Consider the following 27,947-nt stretch of genomic DNA (forward strand, 5'->3'; position numbering starts at 1 on the left):
ACAAACTATTCAGAGATTTCATTAACTGTAAATTTAAATATCAGTTGTATAATCTCAACCATTTATTTCCTTAAATGATACCACTGTGCATCCCAATGTAAACAAATATACATCAATGATCATGCAGGTACTAGGCCCTACTTCAAAATATAAGGTGAGCTCGGATTGGCTTAAACAAATGGGGTCATGCAGCACCCAGATTTATTTAGAAATACAACACCAGCCCTGATTGGCTGAAATGCGAGGTTCATACACCTATCAGCTTTACACTAGCATATAAGAGATGTCATGATTGGCTGAAACAAAACATTCCATGCATAGCATTGGTGAATTTCAAACTTAACACAAAGCTTTACAATCAGTCAATGAAACAAGCTGTCACTTCAGTGTAAAAGCAAACAAAGATCTTTTGCTTGTGTATTAATTAATCAACAATGGGAAAACAATATTAAAGGATTGCCCTAAATTGTTGATCTCATTTTTTACTAATAATTTGTCCATTTTTTGCTACAGCTGTAACAAGATTATGATAATAAAATTCCTACAGATATGATTTTGTTAATTAAAAGGTACATAATATGGAATAATATTGGCTTTCCAGTTAATGTTTACCACTCACTCTGATGTCCTAATTAAAATAAAATGAATTAAATCAACAAAACGCTTGTACTTCCTTTATATACAATATTCTAATTTGAACTTAAAGTATGAGTTGCACATTAAAGTCAAGTTATAAAATGAAAAAAAAAAGAAAAAAAAGTACAATTTCTTGACTTCACATGCACGTTTGGTGTAGTGATGATGATTCTAAGCGTTGTGATGTACTCGGGTACCATTGTTAATTTAATATAATAGTAGAAAGAACACTGGCACCAGCCAAATTCAACCTGATGCCATATTGCAAATTGGCTGATATACATAAATTCTCTAAAAATACATTATAACTTTGTGTCATTATAATACTTCATTGAAATGTATGGATCCACACAATTCATCGTACCCACATACAAAGTTTTAATCATATTACTTATAGTTTAGTTGTAAATATTACATTTCTTGACAATTCAATACTTTGCATATGGAGCTAAGACCTTATCCAAAATTCAACAAAATAAAATTGTTTAGCTCTGCATAAGAAATTCAAACAGCATGAAATTGCATCAATACATCTTATTTACTCAATATGAAAAATATAAAGATATATGGTTGACTATATTAGGGGAACTGCTTGAAACCTTATTACACTTACATTGTAAGAAAGTTACATTTGTAGACATAAAAGCCAGGGATTCCCCCCATTCAATAAGGCAGAATGAACTAGGTTTAGTAATTTTGTTTCACACTTTGCAAGGGTAGACAAATCATTTTTTATCCTATTCAAAGTGGCCAGACTCTGCCATGTATGTCTCTGAATTATTTCGCCATGTGTGTGGCAAACTTCGATTTAAAGTATGTACTTGTTGGCCATCAGCATGTAATGCTTCGTGCTGAGAATAAACACCGGCGGTACATTATTTATATGGTGGATTTTTAATAGCATAACCCACTGGGCTATTGGAGTTGAAACCAATACACCACCTATAAAAATCAATACCTTAATCTCTCACACAGGAAGTGTGAATTTCAAATGTGGTTACCTGAATGAGTGGCTCCATTTGAAATCTACACCAGTACATCCCCTGTGTGAGATTAAAGTCACGGCTTCCATAGGGGGTATAAATTTAAACTGGGAGTCTAACTTCTTTCTTTAAAATCCAGTTAAATTGTTACATATTACATAATCAACGATACCATACTGACTTACCCTGTAATATACATGCTATGTGAGATCAAGTATGCTTTGGATAAACAAGTCCACTGTTTTGGACCGATCTGGGACTTATTCAGCTTTATATGTACACCTCTTTATAAGAAGTAACAGTAAGAAATGTACAATGTTTTTCACCTATTCGCTACTTGCACGGTTCCGCCATTATGCACTATGTGCGGGGAGAGCCTCGAACTGGCAGCATACATGAATGGGAATTGAACTAGTCATAACGTTCTGTGTAAAGTTACATAATTCTTCCTTTCATGTATGCTGCCAGTTCGAGGCTCTCCCTCACATAGTATAATGGCGAACTGCAAGTAGCTAATAGAAAACCTAGAAACATTACTTGGACACACCAAAAATAGCAACTCAATCGCTGCAAAAAAAATTTATATTGCAATTTTATATGCATATGCACTTTAAATATTTGCATATATAAAACATTAACAATGCATATTGGAAGAAGAAAGAGGAAAACAATACCATGCTGAGGACACATAAAATAAAAAATTTTGTTTCACGTCCCCACAATTTTGGAAGAGTGTGGGAGGGTTTCTTAATGCGAATATTGATATTAAAACAGCTGTTTTCAATGCAAAATTGACATTGCTAGCAGTTTCCAGCATCTTTGAGAAAAACGATGAGGCCATTTTTTAGTTAGACCACTTAACATGACAACTGAAAAATAATTTTTTAAAGATGAACTGATTCCACAAAGTGAGGAGAAAGGCGGACGTGAAACAAATTTATTTTTTATGTGGCCTAAAAAAAGAAACCACCTTGCATTATCTTGTTTTGGCTGAACACAGAGCAAATGATACAACTGTCGTCTATTTATTTTTTGCTATAGTCACACTACTATTTATGGTAAATAAATTAGCATAGAAGAAAACACTGGGTACCACGAGTACATCACTGTATGATACAGAAAATTTACATGGTTGGTTGGTACCTATCAAGTATTTGAAAAACACAAACAGAAATAGTTTGTACAAAAAAGTTTCAAAAGCTTTCTTTTTTTTTTCGCACAAAATTTGTTTGAGTCTGTTGTGAGCGATAACTCACTGGGTAACAATTACCCCAGACCCAGGGGCCACAAAGCCCAGTTTACACAGAGGCCAAAAGCAAGCCTCTATTTGAAGGCCGCCTAATTAAACAACTCTGCTTGGTGTAGTCACACCCATATAGTTTGATCAGCTCATAATTGGCAGATTATATGAATATATTGTATTTGTTTGAGAACTGTCTTGTGACATCTCGCTAGAAGCATCACAAATTATTAATTCAAGTCATTTACTTTGTCTACTCTCTTTAACACACAAAATATAAACTAGACAGGTCAAAAATATCACTCCTAACGTGGGACTACATTTCGTCACAGTAGTAAAAGTCTAACAATTCCCACCGATTACGAGCTGATATATTACGAACTATTATAGTCCACAACAATTCATGAACATGAAAAAAGAAAGCTTTTGTAAACATCAATAATATATTTCTAAAAAATCCTACTTATATATTTAACAGTATATTAGTAGGCATGTCATTATCAAAAACACATTGCATTGAACATTAATCAACCGCTCTGATCTTCACTGGACAAAAACTTGGATCACATTCAGCTGATCACAGCGGTCATGGTGGGTTAGCATATCACAGCCTCCTGTATTATAATAGTATTAATGTACGACTTTTTTAATCCATAGGATTGAATATACAAATTTATTTTACAAAATGCGCTAGCAAATACTTGTATCAGATACCACCCAACCATATACACAAGGTACTATAATATGTTCAATCTGTGATAAAATATGACCTTGCCTCATGTTCCGACCCGCAAATATTGCTTCAAAATAAAATCACCAAAGGTCACATTTTAACTGAAAGGGAACATTCTAAAAAAACATGTTTATTGTTTACCTAAGCTACTACACTACTTAACAGTGAGTCGTGAACTTTTCAGTTTCTCTAGTCTCTTCATAAGATGGCCATTTTCGGTTTCCATTTCTTCTACCTTGTCCTTTAAAGTGCGGTTCTGAAATGAAATAAAGTATCCAAAGTGAGAATGGTTAGGTTTATATCACACAAACAAAAACAGCTCATTGGTTCATTACCATTCAACATTTTGTCTTCGTTCTGTCAAAACCTCGTAACTCCAATAGCTGCTCGGTGTTAAATATGTGCAATATAATATATTGCAATGTACAATAGTTATTGGAGTTACAAGGTTTTGACAGAATAGCAACGATTTTTACTATCAGCCTCTTCTTGCGATAGTTTTACCATCACAGTGCTGTGCCGTAGTACACATGTGTCAAGGCTGTGCACTGACTCTTGGACTTGTCTGTCTTGCAGATTTAATTATGGGGTGGACCCCACAATGTGAAGTGTGTCATGGCAAAACAAGGTGTTATGCAGATTCAAAAACCTTAAATAGTATTTATAGAATAAAGGTATTGTTTTTAGCCACTGTCGTACATCTCATATAACACAGGACATCATTATTTTAAGTAAAACAATGTGGCAAAGTCGAGTTGTTTTACGCCAAAACAGTGAATATTGGTGAGTATTTCTAGATTGAGCAGTGTATCCTACCTCTCTCATAATTTTTCTTCTCTCTGCCTTGAGTTCTTCTTCATTTGCTTCAGCCTCCTCAGATGAAGCTCTATACCGTTTAACTTGACCTTCAAGTCGTAGTACCTGAAATAAATCACAGACAACAAAGTATTGATAAAATGTCTGCATAATTGTATCTTCTAATATTGATTGATTGATTGACAGATTGACTTATTTTTGCTTTAATTGCTCTGTGCATAAACCAATGAGTTTAGGAACAACAGAATCTGGATTATTTCACAATATGCCAGGCAATTTATAAGTGGGTGCTTTATTTGCAGTGTGTGAAATGTGTTTTGGCAATACAACTTTTTCAGCAGCTGATTGGAAATCTTTGGAAATTAGTTCAGTAAGATGTTGTGTGCGGTACACAAAAAAACCCAAATCAATCACACATTGGCGACAACGCGTCCAATGAGATATTTTTTCCCTTATCGGCAACTTGGATATATCCATTTTCTTCAGAATGTGATATCGGCGATATCGATATCATTGGATAGTTGATTTTTTTTTTATCGATACACACCGACATTGCCTGGCTAATAATTACTTGGTACAGCAGAGATAGTAAAATCAATACCCGGGATCGATACATGTGAATGTGCTATGCACGATTTGATATTCAGACGATAAATCTTTGGATATCGGGGTAGAAAATGATGAATATCTCCCGTAATTTATTTATTCTAAAGAAGCCATATTTTGTTCCTTGTACTTGAATATATGTGTTGAATGGATATGAAAGTCGTTAGCTTGCGTCTTAAGTAAGAACCGTGCGTCTTGAACTCAAAAACTGACAAAAATTCTGATTTTATATGTGCCGAACTATAGCGCAGTGTAGGACACTCGTGGAAGCAGTCTAAAAGCGGATGACCTCGCCTGGACCTCATGGCGCATATCATGCTCACTCACACACAGTGAGGTTAGTCACCGGGCTATTGTCAATAGCCTTAACCCTCAGCCCATTATGCATCTCAAAACTATTAAACAGGTCGGAACAAAATGGAAAAGAGTGGCTGTGGATTCAACCTACCATGGCGATTTCTGCCATGAAGATATCGGGGCGATGACACTGTGCGATATATGGACAGGTAAATGCAAGGAATCTCTGCACTTCATTCAGAGCACAGGGTAAGTCAGAGGATACCTATCTTTGTCCTTTTCACTGTCCTGTGTCCAGTAATTTCAGCAAGAGCCAAAGCTTTTTTAGCTGTTTACTTACATTGCCTTCTAATGTAGTAACCTCTTGTTCTGTCCGCTGGAGTTTAAATTTATACTCTTGGATTTGTCTTCCCATTTCTCCTGCAGATGGGTAAAATAAGGAAAACAGAGAATGTGAATAATTGGTTTTAATGACCCTTTGCACAGTCATCTCAAAATGAGGTTATACCCGCAAAGTGTGTGTTGTGTGTGCATATGCCTGTCAAACACATGCTTTAATGACCGCGTACGTTTTGCAAAAGCATCCTGGCATGTTGCTAGAAAAGCAAGAGAAATAAAAATGCACTTTTCGCACATGTGTTTGCAGGGAGAACCTCATTTTGGTAGCAAGATGGCGGATCCGTGCAAAGGGCGAATATTGCAACCTGTATAGATGATTATTTTCCTCCCCTTTTTTATGGGGGGATTTGGTCTGGCAGGGCTAGATGTATCTGCTAAAATGGAAAATCAATTTGCAGCATGAAGCCGATTGTCTTGGAAAATTAAATCCGAATTATAAGAAAGCAACTGAAGATGTTTGGTGTTACCCTCTATCATACCTTTTATTGATGATATTGTTGTGTGAAGGATTTAGTTTTTACTTACTATTTTACAGTAATTGCCAGTCGGTTGTTGGACAGCCACTTGCCCACTTGCTGACTGACATTCCCCCCCTTCATATTTGACATGTGCGCATAAATAATGTGCTATTCCAGTTGAAATCCATACACCCCCATGGAATACATGACCTTAATCGCACACAGAGGGAGTGTAGATTTCAAATGGAGTCACCCATTTAGGTAAACCCATTTGAAATTCCCACTCCCTATGTGGAATATCAAGGTCATGCCTTCCACACAGGGTGTATGGATCTCAACTGGAATAGCCCAATTCAGGATAACACTGGTAAACCAGACTCCCACTATCTTATACATCCATAGAAGTATTTTCTTATCTTATAGCTGACATTAGTACTTGACATTCCTCTGATAATCCTGCAGATAAGGGTTGTTTATTCTGTTAGTAATAGCTACCATTCATTCCCTTGCAAAGTGATGTGTTTGATTCTATTCACTTGTTTTAATGTATTTATAGAACATAATTGATAATTGACTTGGAAAACAAAACACACACAGTGATGCGTGCATATGGATCACTCAATATATCAAGTCCTACAATTACAGCTCAACACATACAGCTTGCAATATGATCTTGAATTTCTCGTCAGTTCAAAATACTATCAATATGATTTACAAGACATTGTGAAAAGACACTCTAATTACATACTGGATGTGGATGTGAAGGGTTCTCATTCTGAGTGTTCATTGTATTTACTTCACATGCACAAAGTGTCGATGCAGTCATCTTTTGTTAAAGTTGGAAGTCTTTCTTTTAATATCAACAATTTAATTCATAATTTGAATCTTTATTCCTATCTTCATTATTCAAAAAGTAAAGTTTTGTGAATGATTTTCCCCTAAAATAACAATATTGAAAAATGCATTGACCTTCAAATCAAAAAGTGTCCGAGACAGAAAATGTCTATCTTATCTATGATAAAACAGTTGCTTCATGTGGAGACACACTAAGCCTTAGCTCCTGATGCAACCATAGAAGCTCATTGCTCAAACCAGGCTAAAAAGACTACATTTATAAGAATGTTGGCCTGTTGAGGTCAAAGCACTCAGCTAAGAAAGTGCATGAAATGTTATTATTCTTGATTTTAATTATTTTGTAAACATTAAAAAAACCATATAATTTACTACCAGTCTATTTTATATTTACTTCTTGCTTAAAAATAAAATATACAATTAAATAAAAATTAAACACAAAAAAATGACATCAAAATGCGGGTAGTTGTCCATGCAGGCAGGGTACCATGCCTCGTCATCACCAAGCAATGGGTTGCTAGGCAACTTACGCTCAAAGTCATCATGGTGATGGTGGTGGTGATGGCCGCTATCCTTCTTATGTTTACCATGAGAGGAATTTTCTGATCGACACACAACAAAAGTATAGTCATCATACATGTATAGCTACTACTTACTACCATGCCTTGTTGTTCCTTCTTGTCATGACACCATGCATTAATAGCTATTGTGTTTATTATTGGAATCTGGGTGGATTTCACTGCCTATTCCAGTTGAAATCCATACACCCCTATGGCAGACATGACTTTAATCTCCCACAGAGGGAGTGTGAATTTCAAATGGAGTTACCTGAATCGGTAACTCCATTTGAAATGAACTCCACACATCATGTGTTGGAGATTAAGGTTATGTATCTCAACAGGTGCTGCATATATTTCAACTGGAATGGCCCATCCCTTGTAGATGCATCATAACTCAAAAGCTTGGTATTATAGTAAGTACAATTTCACGAAGGAAATATAGACGAGGTGACATGTGACATCAGACCAAAAAGTTTGACGGCAGTTGTCATTATTCTTTGTCTAGCAGTATGAGTGTGCATCTAGTTTTCTTGAGGACCTGTTCTTTCAATTCAATCAAAGGCAAACAAGACTAATTTGAATTGAACTGGTCACATGCTGTTGCTCAAGCATATCACCAGACCAGTCCCTGTTTATGTACACTGCTGCCACCTCATCTATACAATTATAAATACCTATTCATAAGTGAAACTGATCATGAAGTTACCTAAAGGTGGATGATCTGATCTACTCCCTCATCCTACCAGTTTACCCCATCAAATAAATGAAGATTATGAATTACGTAAAGGTGGGTTACCTGATCTATAGACGAATCCGATGAGCCAAGTGATGGTCAGGATTAAGTCGGCCATAGCTGGGGACCATCCTCGCCAAACTAGCTTAGTTCATTTGAATTGCGATCCAAGACCACTATCGCGAGTGCATCGGAGCGCGTAGCACTTGCGCTGCATCACGGGAGTGGTAAATGATGCACGCGTATGATACTGGCCTCACGTAAAATGGATGGATGGCCCCCAGCTATGGCTGCCAGTGAGGTGTAGGAATGTAGCTCGTCGGATTCGTCTATAGCTTCAATCCATTTTTATTAGATCAGAATTGAGATTTTAGCATCAGAAGGAAGCTCATATTTTTCTCATAACGCAGAAGATATTTAGGTCTGATATGAGATATGCATTACTTTGATGCTATGAAGAGACAAGTGGTGTACTATTGCACTATTCCATTTGAAATACATACACCCCCTATGGAAGACATGACCTTAATCTCCCACACAAGGTGTAGATTCCAAATAGAGTTGCCCATTCAGGTAACCCAATTTGAAATTCAATCTCCCTGTCTTGGAGATTAAGGTCATGTTTTTCATACAGGGTGTATGGATTTCAACTGGAATAGCCCATTATACAGATTGTTGATATATATTCTAGTATCCGAACTCCTGAAAATCAGACAACCTACCCTAAAATTTAAGGGGATTAAACACTTTCTGAAATCCACACCTGTTGCATGAACCATGTTTTTTTTTCAGGAAAAGGCATGTTTCAGTAGCATCCCAAGGTGCAGTACACTGGTCATTGGCAAGAAGATCATTTACCGTATTGTTTGTAATAAACGCCCCGGGGGCGTTGCATTTTTCCAAAAGGGGGGCGTTTATTGGAAGTGAATTGTCAGTGAAAAAAGCTTAAAAATTGTGTTCAATTTCCCGATGGTGCTCCTATTAAAAGGAGGGATTTACACTATACATGATGGCGCGCCCACGGAAAATGATATTTTCGTGGGGAATACAACAAAATTACACCTGTAAGTGCATGGAATTAGTGAAATTCTACCATAATTAGGCAATGAAATGGATGGGATTTGAGTCATAATAGGTTTTGTCCATTCAATTTAGCGATCATGACTGATGCAAGTTTTAAGCTTACCTACACGATATGTCATGGAAATGTTCGCATTTTTGTAAATTTTTCACAGAAACATTGGAGGGGGGCGTTTATTAGAGGGGGAGCGTTTATTACAAACAATACGGTATATTTATGCAGTCTAGAAACCTCCTTTAGACACTAATGATAATACCTTCCATCAATGATCAGTACTCTGTAGGTAATACTTTTAAAAAAAATTACTGGTGTCCAGGTCCTTATTAGTTATCAGCATTTTTTGCAGCAGTAGTGTAACATGCATCTTACATAAAGCTTTAAAAGAAACTCAAGCAGCAAATTAAAATATTTAAAAATAGCCATACAAATTGCCAGAATGTTTGGACCTGGTATCACCACTTTAAGAGTTGTATTAGTACTGCTGGTTACAATACATTGCAAAATGTGTATTTTTACATGCCATTCAAAATACCTGAAAGAATTGGCACATATTTTGTGAAAAGGGTAATATTTTTATTTGCAAAACTGTGAGATGTGTCAGGCAAAGGTATTTTACTTTTCATTTTAATATATGTTGGTTTTTTAAAGTTTATGTCCAAATGCATTGCTCCAATGCACAAAAGCTAGTTTGAGTGGGATCTTGGGTAAGTTTCTTGTTGATTGACTCTACTATCTAATACTAAATACTAAATGCAAAATAGTCCATTTCGCTTAATAGAGAAAATGACTTGAGTACTTTGTCAGAGTTACCTCGCGTGTGTACAGATGTAACGCTTTTGATTGCATGTGTAAACACGTCAGTAATTTGCATCTACATACACGATTCAACATACATGATTTAATACTGTGCGCACTAGGGTGTGCACTGCAGTGCGCACCTAAATCCCTCTCTCGAGGAAGCCAATTGGACTATAGCCACACTGTGTTGGGCACACAGGTACAAGATGCAGGGGACACACAATAATAAAGGTGAAGAACATTATAATTGTTGTTTGTAATTCAGATTTTGACAACTGAAATTCACTAAATAGCTAAATGGAAGTCAGTGCCAACCCCTTTGTAACAAAAATACAAATTTTACTTGGCAGAAATGTGATCAAGATCATAAATAAAACAAATTATGTGAAGAACTTCTTGCATAACTCAGGGAAAGGATTCATATCCAAAACAAATGATATTACAATTGACTTTGATGGAAATTTTAAACATGAATTCCAGACCAAACATTACAATTTGATTAATAATTTTGTTACAATGAAGCTGAAAATCAATATCATTATCATTCTTTAAGATCTAGGGGTTGATTTGTCACTGAAATTACTCAATGCCCATGGATGGCGGTAAGGAAGAGAACCGATATTTCTACTTATCAAAAATTGCTTCGTAGTGAAATGCCACTGCCAATTCCTTTCTTTGTACATTATTTTACTCATACCACCTTCTCCCAGCGTTGTAACTAACAACCTAAGTCTGCCATGATGCACATGCACACTTACTACTACCACCACTATGCCCATCTTTGTTATGCCCATCTTTACTATGGCCGTGGCCACCATGATGTCCACCATGATGGTCACGCTGGTGGTGGTGGTCACGTTGATGGTTGTCCTTCGACCTCTTTTTGCGCTGACCTCCTGACCCTACACTGTCCTTGTCGCTACCATGGCTACTACTATCGGAATGTTTATGTGTATGATTTGCTATGCAAATAATAGAAGAGGATGCTATCAGGATCAACTATTTGAAAGATAATTCATTTTTACTATAGTAAGAATTCCAATTGAATGAACGCAGCTTTTAACAGCTGCACTTGATCCAACCGCGATCGTATATTGCGTATTTCAAACTACAACGAGCATACGACCTTGGATACAATGCTATCCAATCACGAGTGCGTTAGGCATGGTTGATTCACTTTAGCGTTATTCACGCTTTTGATCGCTGCAGCTGGCGTACATCGCACAGTGTGCATAAAAATTAAATCACGCTATTGAAAGCTGCGTTCATTCAATTGGGATTCCCACTATAGTGCTTACTGTGAGTTGTAACAACACAGATTCGTTTTCCGTCAAGTTTGTTTTTGCAATGTTCAGAACATGATGTAACTAAAGTTAGAATCTATGATAGCCTCTAAGTACAATAAATGATTTGAAGAGAATGAATTATCATCACTGTCTTACAAATTTATTTGAATACAAGCTTTTGTAAATGACAAGAAAGCAAGTAATCTACCCTAGTTTACAAGACCTGGTTGTTTAAGAACACTATTTTATAACTACCGTCTTCATGTTCCATATCCACTCTGGTCTCCGGTTCAAAAGGGTTTTTTTTACCATCTTCCCAAACCAATAGGTACAGAACTCAATAAAATTGACTTAAAATCTATTTTAAATTTGCCATAAATAATAAGTGAATAATATACTGAATGCAGGTTCATGCCAAAAGAGACTTGGGGCTGAAAACTTTGGGCCATACTGTGTTAAATCAAGTGACTGGTCAAGTCACAAATTGCAAAACTGAATGAATTGCTTGACACAAATTTCATTTATTGCCAAAGTGTAGTGTCATTACCATTATAACTGGCAAAATTCTAATTAAGAATTGTGACAGCTAATTTATTATACAAAGACATTGATAACTTATTGTACATCTTAAGTTTATTCATTGTATAATTTTATGGTGGAATGTGTTTAAATTTCAAGGCTGAATATGCTCAAATTGTAACATAATGGATTTATATCTAGATTCAAATTACAAGTCGACAAAAGTCTAAGACAAGTTTGATTGAAGCATTCATGTTAGGTCTCAACAGAAACTATTATACAATACTTGTGGTCTATGGTGGCTCCTTAAGTTTCACAATCTTCCACGTGCATAGGTGAAAATCTTGGGTTGGGAAAAAACTACAAGGTGAATAGTATATATAACTGGCATCCATTGGAACTGATGAAACCACACTACGAGTGCAAAATCAAGGTAAACAAATCGTTGGGAGTGATTACAAAAAATAACTGGTCATGTTAGTAGGAATCAAAAAAAATTGTTTGGTCAATTGAACCAAATAATTAATTAATCTTAATCATTCCGAAACAATGACAGGACTTACTGACGACCAGCGATTCTTTCGCGTTATTTTCACGCATCTGTTCGGCGGTTTGACCTTTTTCTACATTTAAACACAACAGATTGAGTTATTGTAAATGATAAACAATACAATGAATACAACACATACACATATTATGAGATAACAAACGAGACAACACATACACATATTATGAGTTACATGACATTGAACAAGACAACACATACAAGAAAATCACATAGTTTCTTACAAACCTCACTCACTCCTTCATTCATTGATAATATGAAGAGGCTTGAGGTAGGTGGGTTCAAGCTTCAAATTGATGCTTGAATTAATATTCAGTATATTTTGTTTCTCCAAAGCTAATACTTATATCAGTACCCACAGAAACCAAAACAATATTCCATATACACTTTCAAAAAGTGTGAGTCTGACAGGATGTTCGTCATTCCAGCATTTGTTGCTAAACTGGGGCACGGTGGCCGAGCGGAACGGGCTAGGACTCATAATCGGAAGGTTGCGGGTTCGAGCCCCGGCGACGCCATCGTGTTGTGCCCTTGAGTAAGGCACTTTATCTCGATTACTCCTCTCCACCCAGGTGTGAAATGGGGAGCTGTTATGAATACTGTCCATTGAGCGCCGTCCAAAGGTATGAGCATGCCTTGGGCATTGTATGGCAGCTGACATATTCTAATGACGGCGAAATAAATGTAAAGCGCTTTGGTACATGTTCACATGTGAAAGGCGCTGTATAAATACCAACATTTTTTTAACTGACCAAAGGAACTTGCTGTTGCCCATTCCCCTTTTTGTAAATCTCATAAGCCTTTGCGTGTGTGTTCACATGATATCGCCATTTGTGCAGATAGTTAACGAACATTGTTACTGCCTATTTCCAGTGCCAGTAATGTGCGTATCAGCATGACGACATCAGGGGTCCAATCGCAAAGGCTTACGGATGAAATCAAAACTCAACAGACAGTTGACCGCCGGTTCCGCTCTGGTTCCGTCTGGTTTCCATTGTTTAGAATATAAATAGAACCTGTCAAGATTTGATTTCATCCCTTATGGGATGTACCAAAAAGGTGCACTGAGTACCACATCACACAGATACAACATACTACATACTGTGTACCACCTAGGTTTCATTATCATTGAGGTATAGGACTTTTTATTTTTTCGGAGAAGAGCAGGTAGGGCAAGTACTTGATTATATTTCTACATGTTCATACTACATACTCTGAAAATTTGAGAAAATTCGTACGAGTCCGTTTTTTTTAAATCACATTTTTGTTCCTAAAATGGGGGTTATAGCGCCCTCAACGGGCACTCTCTCCATAGAGCTACATGTAAAGACCAGTTATAGACAAATGGCCCTAAAATAAAACGGACTCGTGCGAATTTCCTCAAATTTTGCATATGATGTCGATTTAACATCTGGAATGTAATGCAAGTGATGTCGTTGCTGCTCTTCTTAATTCATTTTTAAAATGTCCGCCCCAGACCAAGGTGTGTCCTCCATCAAAAAAGAAAACCGTACAAATCTTCGTTGCTAATTTTTTCCTTCTTCAAACGCAGTCTTGAAATCATGTTGAAACTTGCCAAAGAATCTTTAGTTGGAATTAGGTAGTTCTAAAGAGGACACTGATCAAAAACTATTGCTTATCAAAAGTTGCAATACGGCAATATCACAGAATGCTTTACCTGCGGTGATATTGCACTTTTCGTAATAATTTTGAGCATTTCATACCACTTTCTGGTATTTTTTGTACCGCTTTTCATTCCCTTTTCTTTTTCAAGGACAACCTGCATTGCATTCATACAACACACCACACATAATCACATATACCATAGCAACATGTCTTACTTTGTGTGTCTAACATCTCATGAAGATCAGGCCCATTCTCAGCAGGTAAGGGTGCTGCTACATGTCTCCGCCTCTCAGCTGTGGCTATTCTGGACCTTTCATCTTCCAGTTCAATTCTTAATGTCCTAATCTGTAAGTTGCATAATAAAAACAAATTCAGTATTTGCTCTTTATTCACTTACCGTATTGTTCCTAATAAGCGCACATGGGCAGTGACATTTCATGAAGGGTGGGCGTTTATTAGGGATTAATTTATAGTGTATGTTTTTACCTTTATAAAAGCTGGTTCAAGCGACAATGGCACCAACGACATTACCAGCAATAGCTGAATACTAAGTACATTTTCGTCCAGCAATAGCTAAGTACTTGACAATGGCACCAACGACATTACCAGCAATAGCTGAATACTATCCAAAAGTACATTTTCGTCCAGCAAAAGCTAAGTACTTGACAATGGCACCAACGACATTACCAGCAATAGCTGAATACTAAGTACATTTTCGTCCAGCAATAGCTAAGTACTTGACAATGGCACCAACGACATTACCAGCAATAGCTGAATACTATCCAAAAGTACATTTTCTTCCAGCAATAGCTAAGTACTTGACAATGGCACCAACAACATTATCAGCAATAGCTGAATACCATCAAAAAGTGCATTTTCATGTTGGAATTTTGTTGGGGTGGGTTTTTAATAGAGATGTAGTGCGTATTAACAAAAGTGACAGCTCCTCTCCACTCCCCAAATTTTCTCAAAATTATACTTTAGGTAAAATTCCAATTTTCAAGGACTTTGAAGGACCTTGCACAAATTTCCAGGACTTTCAATGCCTTAAAGATGTTTTCAAATTCAAGGACTTTCAAGGACAGCGGGAACACTGCAATACAACCCAATTCTCTGAAACTTTCAGAAGTGTGAATATGCTGTATTAATTATAGTGGGAATTCCAATTGAATGAACGCAGCTTTCAATAGCGTGACGAATTTTTGCGTACACGGCGCGATGTACGCCAGCGTGTTGCGACTGTGCGTGAGTAACGCGGAAGTGAACCCAAACATGCCAACGCACTTTTCGTGATTGGATAGCATTGTATCCAAGGTCGTGCGTTAGCGTTATGTAGTTTGAAATCGCAATATACGATCGCGGTTGGATCGAGTGCAGCTGCTAAAAGCTGCGTTCATTCAATTGGGATTCTTACTATAGGCTAGCCCCATCATTTTCATAACTTGTTGCCATTGGGCACAACCTGTATCGGTAACTGGTCAATCATTTACCGCCACAGGGATTGCTTTCTGTAGAAGCAAGCCAATTGTATTTGCTACAATGAATACAAGCACTTACCTCTTCTAAAAGTGTTTTCTTTTCTTCCACGAAATGTTTAAGTCTTACATCTAGAGGACCATCTCCACCAACGTCTAGTAATTCTGCCGCTTCCGGTGATACAACTACAATTTGTCCTACTTTGTTTCGTTTATTGGAGCGCTGACCCTCTGGTAAATCATTCTCATCCTCGTCACCGACTACTAGAAGGCCATGTTCCTGGTGAGGAAGGAGGCAAGAGTTTGTAAGATGGTTAGTATTTACGCATAGATTTTATTTTTCAGTATTATTTTTCAGCAAATTCTCATACTAAGAAGAAAATGGTGATTATCTTCCAAACTCGCTTCACCAGTGAGACTACAATTATTATGTGTTTGGTAAACCTGTTCACTGCTTAACAAGTAATCATGGAAACAATTCATACTACAAAGTTTTTTTGGTTGTACAGTTCAAATGATCTGAAGAAACAGCTGAATGACCAACCCGTCATCAAAATTGACTAATTATGCCCTTTGTTATCATGCAGTCATATAGCAAAACCTTCATTACTTTTTATGATAATTTCATACATTTCAGGAAAACAGATCCCACGACAAAGGGCTACAAAAAGTCAAGAATTATCATTCCATAACGAGCGAGGCAAAATTGCTTAATTCACTCTGTATTTGTTACAGTGTATTTTTCAAAGCGCAGTCATGATAACATTCATGTAATACCCCTGGGGTGTTTAATAAAGTAAACATGGTATGTTACCCAATACTATTATGTACGTTCATGTTGTTGCACATCGAGGCCGACCCTATCCCTACTTCTAGTATACGGCCTTTTGACTGTGGTGATCCAAAACCATATTGTATCATAACACCTGGCTATATCCAGAGAACTGCTAAAACCCAGCACAGATATTGGAAAAGTGACTGCTAATTCCCCAGAAAAATTTGCGGGTGGAGCGGTTAGTGGGTTTTAGCGGTTCTCGGATATAGTTTGTTTAAAAGGCCCTATAGTAGGGCTAGCCGACCCTGTTTACAGAGGGGAATACTTACTGATATAAGCTGATCTCTTTGTGATACCATTTCTTTCAAAGTTCCTATATCTTTTTTGATTACTGCATTTTCTCGTTTCTTTCCTTCTAATTCCTGCAAAATGATAAAGAAAAACATAATTATGATTTAAAACAAAAAATTATGGATTTCTACCTCAAAATTTATTCTTCAGCAAGAATGAGTCTGTGATCTGCTTGATCTTGTATACCTGATAGTAGACTCGTTGACTCCTGAAAGATTGCACCTGCCCTGCCCCTCCCCCCAGATGGCTCATCAGGGCCGTAGCAAGGTTGAAAAATGTGGGGCGGCCATAACAAATGTGGGGCGGCCAAAATGCAAATATATGCCCAAATTGAAATAAAGATATAAAGAAAAACATAACAAATTTCTCAAAAGGTGGGGCGGCCATGGCATCCCCGGCCGCCCCGCTTGCTACGGCCCTGTGGCTCATTAACTTAGATGTCAACTACCTCCTTAACGACACATTCAACCCACTTACAGAAACACATTTGATGCTTGATAACGCATGCGTAAGATCGATCTTAATTAATCATTTATCACTCATTAAACCCTATTCTTAAACACTTGAGAACATTCCTGCAACCTTATTGGTTCTTACCGATGTGATATGACACGATATCACACACTTTAGCATGTGGGTGTCGACACGATACTCGTACGTGCTATTTGAACCAATCAGAGGTGCACAGCAACAACGGGACTGATCGATTTTAAGCCATAGGTAATTCCATGTCAAATGTAGGATTTAATTTGATTAAAATTTGGTATACTTATGATATTTTTATTTGAATTGAAGTGTTTGAGATTGAGATTAAAGGTATTTTATTAGCCGCTGTCGTGCATCTATCATCTCATATGACACGGGCGACATCATTATTTTTGGCATAAAACAACGAGGCGAATAATAATGATATCCCCAATGTTATGAGACAACAGATGCACTCCCGCGGCTAAAAACAATACCTTTATCCTCTAATTAAATCGCACTAACAATTAGTCATCAGTCTTTCTAAAATTACACCAAAATTAAATTTTCAGCAAAAAAAACCCCAAACATTCAAAATCAAACAATAATTCGCACGCCCAGGCCATGCACCTACCCTATGTTTATCCCTAGTTTCTCTTTGTAATTCCATCATGACCTCTTCTTGTTCTTCTAACGTATCTTTCAAGGCGTCCACTTCAAACGTTAACGTGGCTTTCTCATTGTCCAGCTGAGCATTGGTCATCATAGCTTTCTTATACTTCTCCTGGAGATCTATTAATTGATCCTGCAGTGCAAATGAATAGAGGTGGATTAGTTTTTTAAAACCAATAATATTAGACACCAGGGATGCAGACAAAACCAAAATACGTCCTGAACCTTGATATTGGCAACTAAAAATATGCAAAATCTCATTTCATTTTGAAACGAGATCTCATCCAATCAGTCTTGATGTCCAAACTTAGGAAATGGTAAAAACAAAAGAAAACGTAACAAATTTGTTTGCTGAAAAGTTAGTTACTCTTACTCTTCATGTAAGCTACATGCAGACTCAGGGTGGTTAACATGTAGTTTGTACGGTTGAGGCTATACCTACTATTAAACTCAATTTTACAATTTTTCACACTTTTAGACTAGTTGCAGAGATGACAGTAGATCCTCTGAAAAAATTCTGTTGGGGGTAAACATTTTTTGGGATTTTGAACTACAGTTTTGTCAAAAATGTACAAATAAATAATATATAATAATATTTAAAAATTAAAACAATATCAAAATTTTTTGTCAAAATCGCAAAATTCAGAAAAACAGGTATCTCTGTATTTGAGTTGGAATAGGTTACACTATTTCCCAATTTTTGGGATTTGGTGTCCCCACATCCATTCTCTGACAGACAATAGGAATTCCATACACATTCTTGAACCATAATGGCGAAAATGGGCAAAACAAACCAACAAATACTATGCAATGCAGCACATAATTTTTCAATCCATAAAGATGGCAGTGATAAACATGAACTATGTCTATATGCAATGTATTATATTGATGGATTATTGGTATTAATAATGGGACATTAGCACTTGACAATGTCATGTTCTATGTCGCTCAAAAAGTTTGATTTTGTACAAGCAACAGTTCTATGGTCTTGATGAAGATCTATGTCATTTGTACTTCAGTTTATCTTATTATTAGGTCTATATCTTATAGTTAATCAAGTTATGACAGGAAGTGTTGGACAACTATTGGATACTTCACACGCAATGGGCTATTCCAGTTGAAATCCACACTCCCCCTGTGGAAGATTTTGGAAATATCTTCCACTGAGGGAGTATGTTTTTCAAATGTAATTGGTCAGGGTTAATCATTTTGAAACCCATACTCCCCTGTATTATGGCTTCACCTATATCTTCTACAACTGGAGTGAGTATTTCAAATGGAAGTTACCCAAAACTCATACTCCCTCTGTAGAAGACTTTAGATAAATCTTCCACAGGGGTAGTGTGGATTTTAAATGGAATAGCCCAATGTGATATTACAATAAATTTTGAAGTATTACTTCCTTCTACTCGTCACGCTTAAAAATTGTGAGAGGATCCAGAAGTGTCAAAATAAGTATCTGGATAATACTTAATTAGCCTAAGGCTTACAGTACTTGACCACAATAAAAGTTGACAGAGACTAATTAAAATGCGTGCACAAGTTTGGCTTGTCATATAAATTTAGAAATGATTCTTTAAAATTCACTCAAAATAAGTACATGTTGCAATCATTTTCCCTCTAAAATTATACACAATTTATATGTACACACAACAAATCGGTGAGTATCTTTAAATACATCTGTTAAATTGGCATGCAATTTCCAAGTGTTGGATTTTTAGTTGGTGCACAGTTGAGCACAGAGCAAAGTTGATGCACCCTGCTAGTTTCAGCATTAGATTGTCAGCAGATTTTCTACTAGAATATAAATGGACAGTATGTGACTCATTAGAAAAGTACTTATGTGGTTTGTAACTGGTCTTAAAATAAGTATATCTTTACAGCAGTGTTACTATCTCCTTCTACAATTATGGCATTCATACTTCCTTTAAAATATAAAAACCACCACTAAAGGAAACAAACAACACTGTATTGCCTACCCCTGATTCCAGAAAAATACAGCATTTTTTTAATTAAAAATATTATCTGTTATTGCTTTAAATGAAACACGGGTAAACCCTCATCCTTTGGTTAGTTCTAAACTGGCAATAAAAGTTAAATTTCAATATTGTTTGCAATGTAAGGGAAAATGCCAAAAACATGCAATTTTGTATGTTTTTCAGTACTCAAATGTTTTGTATAGGCTAAAAGTTTGTTCAAAAAGTTCAATACTATCTTAATGTTAATTTTGATAATTGATAAAATAACATTTATTCAAAAATGTGTTTCCAATAAACTAAAATACATAACCTGAAATGTTATTAGTCTTTGTACAAGTCTTTGGGCTTGATTTTACAGCATAAGAAAAACATCCTAAAAAAGCAAGTTTTTGGCCCGCATTTCGAAAAATTGACCAAATACTAAAATTTGACTTTCGTTGCCAGTTAATACTAACTACAGGATTAGGATTTAGCTACATGTACATGTACATGTATTTTCTGGAATTGGGAGCACTTCAATACCACTTTGCCAACAAGATTTTGAGGCAAACTACACGTAACTGTCTCGTCAACATTCCTTTGTAACAGGAGAATCACTCATTAGAAAGTAATACTAGATGGCATTAACTAACATGTGCAGTTCTAGCAATCTTTGCTTGTTCTTTAAAACTTGAAATACAACCTTTGAAATCATGAAAAGAGAATATACTCTTACACTTCCCACAATGCATCTCTTCATTGTACTGATTTACTATTCAGTGCAACATGGGTTGATACTAGAGTGACAAAAATACTTGAATTAACAGAGCTCATCCACAACTTACAATTGAGGTATTTCTGGTAACCGTTGACCTATGTTGCACTGAATAGCAAATCAGTACAGAGAAGAAATGCATTGTGGGAAGTGTACAATATCTTGTCATAAGCATCAGTTGTGAGAACTACTGAGCCAAATAGTTTCTAGTAAAGTATACTATAGAGTTAGTCAAAGTCTATGTCAACAGTAGGCCTATACTATATCACATCTTTGCAAATATACAGATCTATAATTAATTATCCAGGTTATAGCAAACGCACTGGTGAAGTACTGCATGAAAAAGCATTAAGGATCCCAACCAAGCCTTTTAATAGCTGTCACTTCAACAGGGGAATGTATAATGGTGTCAGGATGTTGCCATGACTACTAATGTAAACACAACTAACTTTGTGGCAATAATTACTTAGGTTAGGATTAAGAAAAGCATGTTTATTTAGATTTATACATGTACAACACTCTTAGTATAGTGAACTTGTAACAAATAACACCTTTAACCCTAACTCTCCTTGTGTTTCATGGCAAATGAAAGAAGGAAGGAAGGAAGGAATAAAGAGAGAGATGAACAAAGAAGTTCTTTGTTTTGGTCAGACCCGAAACCCCGCTACACTAGCTTAGAAATAAGTACAGCAGTCTTTTGCTTTGATTGACACAAGCGCCCCCTGTTAATAAGCGACATGTGCGGAGCTTGCACCAACAAATGATTTGGCGAATAATCAGCCAATCAGATTATGGGTTTGTTGTTATAATAATGTCAGCCAATCGGAACCCCACTTCCGTGTTTACGCTGCGCATGCTCACAAAATGCGAACAAGTGCCGATCTTCTCTGCCAGAGACTGTAGGTCAATGACTAGTTGGAGAATGGCAAATTTAAAGTACATTCAGAGCAACTTGCATGCATTACAATGCACTATGACTGAAACGTCTGACAAACGGAACATATGCCACTCTTTGTAACACTATGCTCTTAGCAACCAGTCCATCATTCAATATCTGGCTTTTTAAGTCACACTTATTCTGGTCCTCCATGAGTGACAATCCAATATGTCCATTATACACAAGGCTGTATTAGAGAGTCCAAGACCTCTCACCTTATTCATTTTAATTCATAACCTAGGGTCAAAGTTCAACATTATGCAAGTGAATACATGAACAATTATGCCATTGGAAATACAGTGCATTTACATGACTATGGGGTACAAAGTTACAGGTTATAATTATTTTCTATCACTGTGGTCCTACATTTTTTAACAACACCATTACTAGTACAGGAGTGATTTGCAGGAAAGATACAAATTAAATTATATTGTGAAAATTCTCTGTAAAAAAATATTATCAAGCAAAAAAATAAAGGATGCACATGCCTCTTCATTCCTAATTCCAGATAAGGCAACGAAAAAACCCCACCTGTTTTATGAGGGATGGACTTGCCAAATAGGGTCGAGCGGTCTGGACGTTGTTGTTGTTGTTTTTTATTTGTTTTATTTTCCACATATTTTCAAAACAATTCAGTCAAAATCAGTCCACTTCAGCAAAGAAACCAGCTGTTTTCAATTGCATACAGCTATTTAAAAACATTTAATTTAAACCAAACCGCAAAATCTTGAGTTGGTTGAGCCCATAGAATAGGGGGGTTTCTGTTGCCTATTACAGTCATTTTCAAATTAAAAAATATGAAACTACACAATCCATGTCTGTATTTGAAGGTGAAGAAATCAATTCTATAATCTGAGACTGAATTAAAAAGACTAGTTTGCATCCGACTTTACTGTCAATCAAACTCCCTACGATCCTTGATTGGTAAGTAGCACATAAAAGGAAGGATGATTCATCTGGTGCCTTCAGTGGAGAAAAGAAATCACAGAAAATTGATGGTAGTTTTATAAAGCAAAAAGCAACTGTTCTAGGCATTGATGATGGTGCCTTCAGGTAAGAAAGATTCCTATAGACGAATCCATTTTCATGCATTCCTACACCTCAATGGCAGCTATAGCTGGGACCCCCCCCCCCCCTTAGGTCTATTCCACCTAAAATGTGGAATGATATGGTCTTGGCGGGGATATTAAACTGCATTTCATCACCCGTGTTACATGTACACAAAAGAATGATGGAAGTTTACAACACAATACAATTCAACATCGATTTTTAAGCGATGGCCAGTAACAACACCAGTTTGGTACAGACGGGTCCCAGTAATGGCCGACCAAATCCTGACCATAACTTGGCTCCTGAGATTCGTTTATTACTAAGATCTAACTTTTGAGATGATTTGTATATCTGAAGGTGAAAAATTAACCACAGAGTAATCTGTAATAGTTTCTGAGTTTGAGTGACAGGTGATGGTGATATCAGTCACAAACTAGTATCTTTATATCTGGCTCGGATTATTAAGATTTATGATTTTCATCATATATTGTACATGTTTATGTGTTAATACAATCAATATTGATGACTTGTTGGGGTTTGTCATGAATTGATGATCTTACACAATGTAGTATTGTACCAAAAAAAAATCTTAACCAAAAGGGCGATTAAGTTTTATACATATTCCAAACATGCATGTACATGTATCAGGAGAAAGAAAAACAAACGAAAAAATAATGAAAATATTATTAAAATTGACTATCAATGGCGATTGTGAAAAAGAATTTCATTAAACTCAAGAGTAAAAAAATCATAAATTATTAATTTCAAATTTTGTAAATCGATCCGATTTAAAGCATGCATACATATTTGTATTTAAACAAATTCTTTTTAATAAAACAAATATTTAGTCAATGATGAATTTGAAATTTTGAGAAAAATGTTCTATTCATATAAATCAAGATACATCATACACTTCTTGGAAATCAAATATGTTGTAAACACATGCACACATATACTGTATATGACAACCAAAACAGATCAGAGCATTAAAAAGCATTTTAAAATGATACAATTATGCTGGTTTATTATGAAAATAATGACAAAATAATCAAAACTAGACTAAGAAATGATATGTGACCATAATAAGAAGGTTAACATGGATACACAAAATGAAAAAAAAAACTTAAAAAGCTTTGTAAGTGCATCAACTAATAAGCTGGTTTCATTAACTAGGTTGGTTAGCGCTGATTGATTGGTTGCTTAGCAACCATTCCTACCTTAGTTGACATAATGTCACCATCCATAGTCTGATCATCCTAAGACACATAAAAATATAAAACTTTTCAGCATCAATTGGTTTAAAACCCAGTACTGAATGACTTGTTACATTTTTTTTGTAGCTCGTAGACAAAGTCGTTAAACCAGATCCATGTTTAAATAGCTGTCACAGTATTGATTGAAGTTTGCAAAATACAATTAGAGACAAACTAAAAGTATTCTCTTCTAAGTTAAAATTGGCTAGAACATCATCATTGGAGGAGGCACAAAAACATCAGTCACTCACGAATCCTCCCCCCCCTCCCATCAGTTTGGACGCATGAACAAGTCCACCTCACAATGTTTGTGCACCCTAAAACACCGCAATTTAACAAAAAGGTACAACATTTCTGGTGCTTGGACGGGAGCATCATACACAATATATCTTCAGCCTGCTACGCTAATTGCTTAAGTCATTCTTACATGTTTCTCATTTACAATTTTGATTTTCTGAGTAATAAACCCATAATTAATCAAATTTCCAGCCGCATTTTTCATTACCTTGTGGAATACATCTCTTTTGATGTATTCCACAAGTTAATGAAGAATATGGCTGGAAATTTGATTAATTATGGGTTTATTACTCAGAAAATCAAAATTGTAAATGAGAAACATGTAAGAATGACTTAAGGGGGTACTACACCCCTGGCAAATTTTGTGCCTATTTTTGCATTTTTCTCAAAAAATATAGCACATCGGTGATATAAGATATGTATATATTATAGGGGCAAGGACTACAACTACTGTACTGAAAATTCAGCAACTCAAAGCAAATAGTTATTGATTTATTGATCAAATATTGGTTTTCCCTCATTTTTGACTGTAACTCCACAACTGTTGTCTGTGCTGAAATAAATTTTCTAGTGCAGTAGTTGTAGTCCTTGCCCCTATAATATACATATCTTAATTTTCCCCAATGCGCTATAATTTTTTAGAAAAATGCAAAAATAGGCACAAAATTAAGCAGGGGTGTAGTACCCCCTTAAGCAATTAGCGTAACAGGCTGATGATATGTAATTCTTGTGATGAACCCATTACCCCTATAATGTAGTTTATCAATTTCAGACTCCTAGCTTGATGACTGACTTATTATAGACCTACACCTTAAAACACCAGAATTGAACAAAAAGGTAAAACTTTTCTGGTGCTGTTGCACAAAAAAGTTAGTTCCTCCCACCCCAAAACAGCACTCCCTCATAAAAATCCTAGCTGTACCCTGGCCTTGAGTGTATCTGATGTCCAAAACTGATATATATGATACGTCTTTGACATAATTACAAGTACATCTATAAACTTTCTGTTACACACAAACATGTACCTACAGATGACAGTTAGTATTTGAGTTAACAACCCACCTTCATTATATATTTCCAATTTGGAAGCCACAGCAGTGATTTTCTGTCAAAATAATACATTCCTGTTGGGTGCATGTTTAATACGCTCACTTTCTGATGAAATGTACAATACAGCCAGGTAGATTGGCAAACGAGGGGATTCTCCCTCGATTTCAATTCACAACTAGTAAAGCCAAGAATCAGTCCGGTTCAGGAAATGATGATGAGATCAGTTCATCACTGTAGTACTCACTGCATATATGTCTCAGTTTTGATCCAGAGTGTACAGGAAAAAATCGCAGATCAACTTCCCCGAGAGACAACTAATATAGCAAATAGCAACCTCTTCAAGACAACACATTTGGGGGAGAATTAAAATTCCACTCTCGTCAAGTTCTGTAAGTACTGTGATTTATTTTATTTGAGGACAACAGGGTTAGTTTAAACAGAGTACATGGTACAACATGCATACATATATAGAAACCTGCAATAGTATAGTTACCATGTAAAGGAAGTATAATAATATTATTATCATAACAATAATTTAATAATCTCTACTTTATATGAGATCATGAATCCGAACAAAGTTCAAATACTCTCAGAAGTGTTATGAAACCTGACCCCATGCCGGTACAGCAAACATGTCCAACACATTGGTACATTGTAATAGTACTGCCATCATTTCCTACAGGCTCATGGTTCCCTGCCAGACTGCTACCACAAACCCTTGAATTTAAGGGCCTGTGCTGCCACTCAATAACTACAAACACACATACTGAAGAAGTTGTCCATTATTCCCTACTCCAGACCAGTACTCAATATCCCTGAGTTAGCTGAACTGGTACGGTGCTAGACTCTGATGTGATGGTACAGGTTCAAAACCCTGCAGTGTCATAATTTTAATCTCATCACAAAATTGAGCTAGTTTGAAATCCCCCTGGACAAGAATTTGCTGTTAATTGTCCCGGTGTTGTACCCATAAGAAACTCAGGGAGCTGATCCTGGCTGTGGTGGTTATTCTATGCAGGCTGATCAGGGTATTGTGCCCTGTACTGGAGAGCTGTGTCCCTGAAGTGGTTTATAAAGTGTGCCCTGGCCTAAAGTCATCAGCAGCATTCTGTAAAGTGCAATATCTTACTTCAGACACAGAAATCCAATGTGAATAAAGATTGACAAGGAAGAAAAAAGATGTACTTGTGGAGCACCTAGTTTGACTCCCGGTTTTATTATTTATTACTTTTTTTTGCGTGAACCTTTTGTTCGTAAAAAAGCGGGCATCTTGAATTTGGCGACTACCTGAATCACACTGACAGAGGGCAGTATTTTTCAGTCATTGTTTTGGGCAGCGGGAGGTAGATAGGTAAATTGAGACACTCACAAATTTGCAAAGATTCTCGCAAAATCCTCTTGCGAGAATCCAAATGAATTTGCCCGTACTGCCACAGATTTCTAGGTCTGAACTTACCCATGCTAACCAATAAATATCATCATCCTCATGATCATATTCTACATCCATCCATGTATCTTCATTAGCATTTACATCCATGTTTATTACTTCCCACGCTCTACCACCTGTCCGCTACTACTGTACTTTAATTTGTCCACAAAGTGTGGGTTGTCCAGACCAGAGATGATGGGCAAATTGCTTTGATAGAAACTTCCAATTTAATTGTAAAACACAGCCTTTTCACACCATAATGATACTACCAAAGCTTCATGATGATACCATCAATGCAGTATTTTTCACATGGATGGGCTAAATGCCAATTTTTCCCACACCAGTATGGTGTAATGCCTTGTTTAACGATTCCATTGTTGACTGAATCGTCGTAAAAACTGGTGGTTATTGTCCATGATGACTGACTGCAGAAGAAATGCTATCCACAACAAGCTTATCAATTATATGGGAGACATCTTTCAGTGAATATCATTTTTTGTGCATTGATTTTTTCAAGTTACTTACACATCTATATTCATAAAAAAAAATTAAAATTTTCCAACATACAAAATACTTTTGAATAACTTCAAAGGTAAGCAAAATCTTAATTAAATTTCAGACTCAAAAGTCTTATAGAGAACTTTGTACGAAAGTACCGGTTTGATCAAATACGTCATTGAGTGAAAATCACACTGTACAAAAGTTAAATTTAAACATTGGCAGATCATATCTGACACTCTAATAGCGAGCTCTTATTACGTATTAGTTTCAATTTCAAATCATGTGCTTTATATAATCTTACAATGTTAATAACTTTCATATCACAGTTTTGTGAAATGTTTCCGTTTTAGAATATCATCTTTCTTGATATCGAGCCAATACTTAGGGGTATGTAAATTTCAATATGTGAAATTATATCGATATATCAATTACTTCTGGAAGGAATTTCATGACTGACAGTTCACTGTCACAATTTTGCTTATTTTCTTCAGCTCTGAAAAAAAAATATGATTGCAATAAACAAAATCTTATACATATTGAGAAAAATCTTTTACCGTTTCCAGTTCATCTTGAAAAAATAAACACAGGAACAATCCTGTTGAGTTATATGAAATAACTGATGGTACATATTTTTGCTTATCAAATTGAGTCACAATATTTGCTATCTAGAAGTAAAAGCAATAAAAGTAAGTCCAAAATACAAGAGCTTGTGATTGCGGACAATCCCAAGTTTGTTTACAAACATACACGTTGGTAGACAATAAGTCAAAG

General features: G+C 36.1%; 1 protein-coding gene across 5 annotated transcripts in view; it reads right to left on the reverse strand.

Moving 5' to 3' along the window:
- Nucleotides 1–3,054: 3,054 nt before the first annotated feature.
- The window catches only part of LOC140150723 (leucine-rich repeat flightless-interacting protein 2-like), a 35,891-nt gene continuing 10,998 nt past the window's right edge, over nucleotides 3,055–27,947 (reverse strand). For 2 of the 5 annotated variants that reach the window (XM_072172819.1, XM_072172817.1), the window contains 10 exons: nucleotides 23,864–23,902; nucleotides 17,889–18,059; nucleotides 16,768–16,860; nucleotides 15,746–15,943; nucleotides 14,404–14,533; nucleotides 12,561–12,620; nucleotides 7,551–7,622; nucleotides 5,652–5,731; nucleotides 4,409–4,513; nucleotides 3,055–3,848 (listed from right to left, as the gene is read on the reverse strand). In XM_072172819.1, the coding sequence (XP_072028920.1) occupies nucleotides 3,747–3,848; nucleotides 4,409–4,513; nucleotides 5,652–5,731; nucleotides 7,551–7,622; nucleotides 12,561–12,620; nucleotides 14,404–14,533; nucleotides 15,746–15,943; nucleotides 16,768–16,860; nucleotides 17,889–18,059; nucleotides 23,864–23,902 (1,050 nt within the window). In that variant the 3' untranslated portion in view covers nucleotides 3,055–3,746. The remainder of the gene's footprint in view (nucleotides 3,849–4,408; nucleotides 4,514–5,651; nucleotides 5,732–7,550; nucleotides 7,623–12,560; nucleotides 12,621–14,403; nucleotides 14,534–15,745; nucleotides 15,944–16,767; nucleotides 16,861–17,888; nucleotides 18,060–23,863; nucleotides 23,903–27,947) is intronic. The other 3 variants (XM_072172818.1, XM_072172820.1, XM_072172821.1) reach the window with 3 other exon arrangements.

This window comes from Amphiura filiformis, chromosome 4 (assembly GCF_039555335.1).
Source record: "Amphiura filiformis chromosome 4, Afil_fr2py, whole genome shotgun sequence".
In the NCBI taxonomy this organism is placed as follows: domain Eukaryota; kingdom Metazoa; phylum Echinodermata; class Ophiuroidea; order Amphilepidida; family Amphiuridae; genus Amphiura; species Amphiura filiformis.